The sequence below is a fragment of the Aureococcus anophagefferens genome, assembly GCF_000186865.1.
Source record: "Aureococcus anophagefferens unplaced genomic scaffold AURANscaffold_1, whole genome shotgun sequence".
Lineage (NCBI taxonomy): Eukaryota > Pelagophyceae > Pelagomonadales > Pelagomonadaceae > Aureococcus > Aureococcus anophagefferens.
The window spans coordinates 3,484,476-3,487,890 of record NW_008705561.1 but is presented as its reverse complement, the minus strand read 5'-3'; the positions used below and the strand labels follow the sequence as shown (position 1 = coordinate 3,487,890).

Below are 3,415 nucleotides of genomic sequence, written 5' to 3'. Positions count from 1 at the left end.
ATGGCCGCGGGACACGTCGGGATGCTTACGCGAGCGCGTCCTCCCGGGCGTCGCCGCGGCGCGCGCCGGCGCCGGCGCCCGCTCACACCTGGCCGCTGGCCCGTTGGCCGGCGAGCTTGCGCGTCTCGGAGAGGTCCAGGCTCACGTCCGTGACGACCTTGACGATCATGTCCGTCACCGAGCCCTTGTTCGTCTCGAAGAGGCGCCTGCGGGGGGACGCGCGGGGTCCCGCGCGCGCCGCGCGCGCCGCCGGGCGCGGGCACCGGCTGCATCTCCGCGATCTCCGCGTCCGTGACCTTCTTCATGTCGGAGAACTCGTCCTGGTTCTGCGTCTGCGGGGCGCGGCCGTGCGCGCGCGCGCCCCCGTCGCGCGCGCGCGCGCGCGGCGGCGGCGGCGCGGGCCGCGCGCCTCGTTGCTCGACGACTGGAAGGCCGCCTCCTTCTCCGCGCGGACCTTGCCGATGACCGCCTCGGCCTCGCGCTTCGCCTCCTTCATGCGCTCGCCGCGCGCTGCGCGGGGCGGCCGATGGAAGGGATCGCCCCCGGGCGCCGCGCGCGCGCGGAGCGACGCACCTGCGCGCGCTTCGGCGACGATCTGGGACGCGCGGTTTTCGGCCGACATCAGCTCGGAGATCCCCTGAGCTGAAGCCATGCTGTGGTTCACGATAGCCTCTAATCACTGATCGCCACACTGCGGGGCTCTCTCCACTCATCCACGCCGTCCGGACGCCACGATCATCACCCCGTCCGGACGCCCCACGATCATGCCCCGGACGGCCGGTTCGCCTGGCCATTACCGGACAATTCTGCCGCGGCCATCGTCTGCTACGACTCGCCCGGCCGCTGCAGGGGCCGCTGCGGGGCCCCGGAGCGGGTCCTTTACTGGTACTAACGAAGGCAGCCCCGGCAGCCCCTCGTAGCGGCAGCAGGCTCGCGGCACCACAGCGCCCGGGTTCGGTTACGAGCATGGACCGCGTCAAGAAGATGAGCTTCGGCGTCATGGTCGTCGCCATGGTCGGCCAGCTCGCCTACGTGCGCTTCGGCGACGACCTCGAGGCCCGGTTCCCGGCGATCAAGTCCGCGCGGTCCGCCCTCGCGGGCGCCGGGGCCGGCGGCGGAGAGGCCGACCCCTACGCGCTCGGCCCCGACGGGGCGGCCCTGGACCCGCGGGCCTACCGCAAGGCGCTGATGAAGGACCGCAAGGCCCTGGCGTCCCTCGGCCGCGAGAAGCCCGCGTGGCGCTCCGTCGTCGAGCGCGGCTCGACGAACGAGTTCCAAGAGATGCTCCGAAAGCAGCACCGCGCGCGCGCGCGCGAGGACGCGGCGCGGGCCAAGGCGCTCCTCCGCGAGCCCGACGGGTCCGCGACGCACCCGCGCCTCTACCGCAAGCTCTGGCTCAAGGACGAGGACCGCATGGCGGCGATGCGGCGCGACGCGCCGCACATGGCGGCGACGGTGCTCGGCGACGACGTCGAGTCCTTCCAGGAGATGCTGCGGGAGATGAAGCGCGTCGAGGACGGCCAGGAGATCTACGGCGCCGCCGGGGGCAGGGCCACCATCCGCGCGCGCGACGCGGCCGGCGCGGAGCGGCTCGTCGACGTCGTCCAGCCCCGGCTCAGCGAGGAGGAGGTCCAGTCTTCCAGCCTGCCCGAGCACATGGCCTGCGCCGCCTGCCTGGGGGTCGCGCACCAGCTCGGCGCCACGATCCGGGCCACGGCCGCCAAGCCCACGGACGGCGAGCCCCTCAGCGGCTGCCTCCTCGACGCGCTCGCCGCGCTGCGCGGCCCCGGCGCCTCGACCGCGCGACCGCGCGGCCCGCCGACCGCCGCGGGGCGCGCGCCCGACCGACCGCGGCCGCGCCAGGTGCGCGAACGCGACGCTCTGGACCGACGCGTACGGCCTCGAGCCGGGCCTCGACGGCACGAACGTGCTCGTCGGGCCGGGCATCGTCCAGGCCAACGAGATCGCCGCCGCGGACGTCGAGATCCGCGCGCAGCACTCGCACGCGACGGGCAGCCGCCTCGTCGGCGCGCGCCCGCGCGGCATACGAACCTCCGACCCGGCTTCGACGCGAGCGCGCGCGACGGTTTCGACGCCGGTCGTCGCGCGTTCCGCGGAGCGCTCCGCGAGAGCGGGGCACGCGTCCGACGACGATCGATGCGACCGAGCTCGAGCCTTGTTTCGAGGTCGGCCGAATTCCCCGCAGGCGCGTGCCAGCACCACGCCTTCGAGCACGACGAGCTCGACCTCCTCGACCACCTCAACGCGGGGACCGAGCTCCGGTCCGTCGTCTGCGACGGCGTCGGCCAGCCCTGCGGGCCCGAGGCCCCGAAGAAGAAGAAGAAGAAGAAGGCGGCGAAGGCACGGTGAGGCCGCGGCGCCGCGCGGCGCCGGCCGCGGATCGCGGATAAGTGGGTCGCGACGACGGCGGGCGCCGCGTCGACGGGGGCGTCGACGGGGCAGGTCGCCTCGGTGCCCGCGTCACCATCCCGTCCTCGGGAGAGGGCCGGCGCCTCGGGTGACGACAAATGTTGCACTGCAAGTTCAGTGCAAGGCGCGGCAATGGTCGGGCTGCTGCGTCCCGCGCTCGTCGCGGCGTGGGCCGCCGCGTCGTCGGAGTGGCGCTGCGCTCTCGAGCCGGCGACGCCGGGAGCCGCGTCGGCCTGCGGGTCCCTGGACCTCGCCGGCATGGAGGCCTCGGGGTCGACGCTCGCCTACCAGCTGCTGGCCGGCGTCGTCGCCCTCGCCAACGAGAGCGCGCCCCGCGGCGTCACCGTCGCCAAGCACCACAAGTCGGCTCCCGGCGACCGCGACCCGGCGTGCGCCGCGCTCACGTACCGGGACCCGCGCGACGTCGTCTGCTCCCACGCGCGGCGCCGCGGCGTGCCCGGCCGGAGCGCGTCGTGCGCGCGGTGCTCGGCGGCGGAGCTCGAGCCCCGCGCCCGCGGCGTCGCGGCGCGCATGTTCCCCTACCAGGCGAAGCGCCTCGACGCGTTCCGCGACGCCGGCGCGCTCCTGCTCCGCTACGAGGACTTCGCGGACTGCCCCGCGGCGCTCGCGGCGCTCTTCGCGTCCTGGCTCGGCGTCGAGGCGGACCTGCCCCTGGGCTTCGCGGAGACGCTCGCGGCGCGGAGCTCCCTCGAGGCGAACGGCGCCCTCGCGGCCAGGCTCCGCGTCTTCGGCAAGGTCGACGCCGCGTCGCAGATCCACGGCCACCACATCTCCGCCGACGGCGCGACGGGCTCCTGGCGCACGTGCCTCACGGACGCCGCGCTCCGGCACGTCGAGGACCGCGCGGACCGCCGCTGGCTCGCGCGCCACCGCTACGCGCCCGCGACGCAGCCGCGACGGTAGCGCCGGTTCGAAGGAACACCGGGAGATGGGCGAGGCGAGGCGGTACATGGAACTACCCCTG

The 3,415-nt window shown here is 75.2% G+C and overlaps 1 protein-coding gene across 1 annotated transcript in view; it reads left to right on the top strand.

Annotated features, from left to right (window-relative positions):
• Positions 1-3,415, top strand: part of AURANDRAFT_70630 (hypothetical protein) — a gene marked incomplete at both ends in the record, with an annotated part of 4,186 nt that extends 771 nt beyond the window's left edge. The window contains 4 exons of the mRNA XM_009034251.1: positions 930-1,634; positions 1,864-2,108; positions 2,207-2,366; positions 2,544-3,415. Of these exons, the coding sequence (XP_009032499.1) occupies positions 930-1,634; positions 1,864-2,108; positions 2,207-2,366; positions 2,544-3,354 (1,921 nt within the window). The remainder of the gene's footprint in view (positions 1-929; positions 1,635-1,863; positions 2,109-2,206; positions 2,367-2,543) is intronic.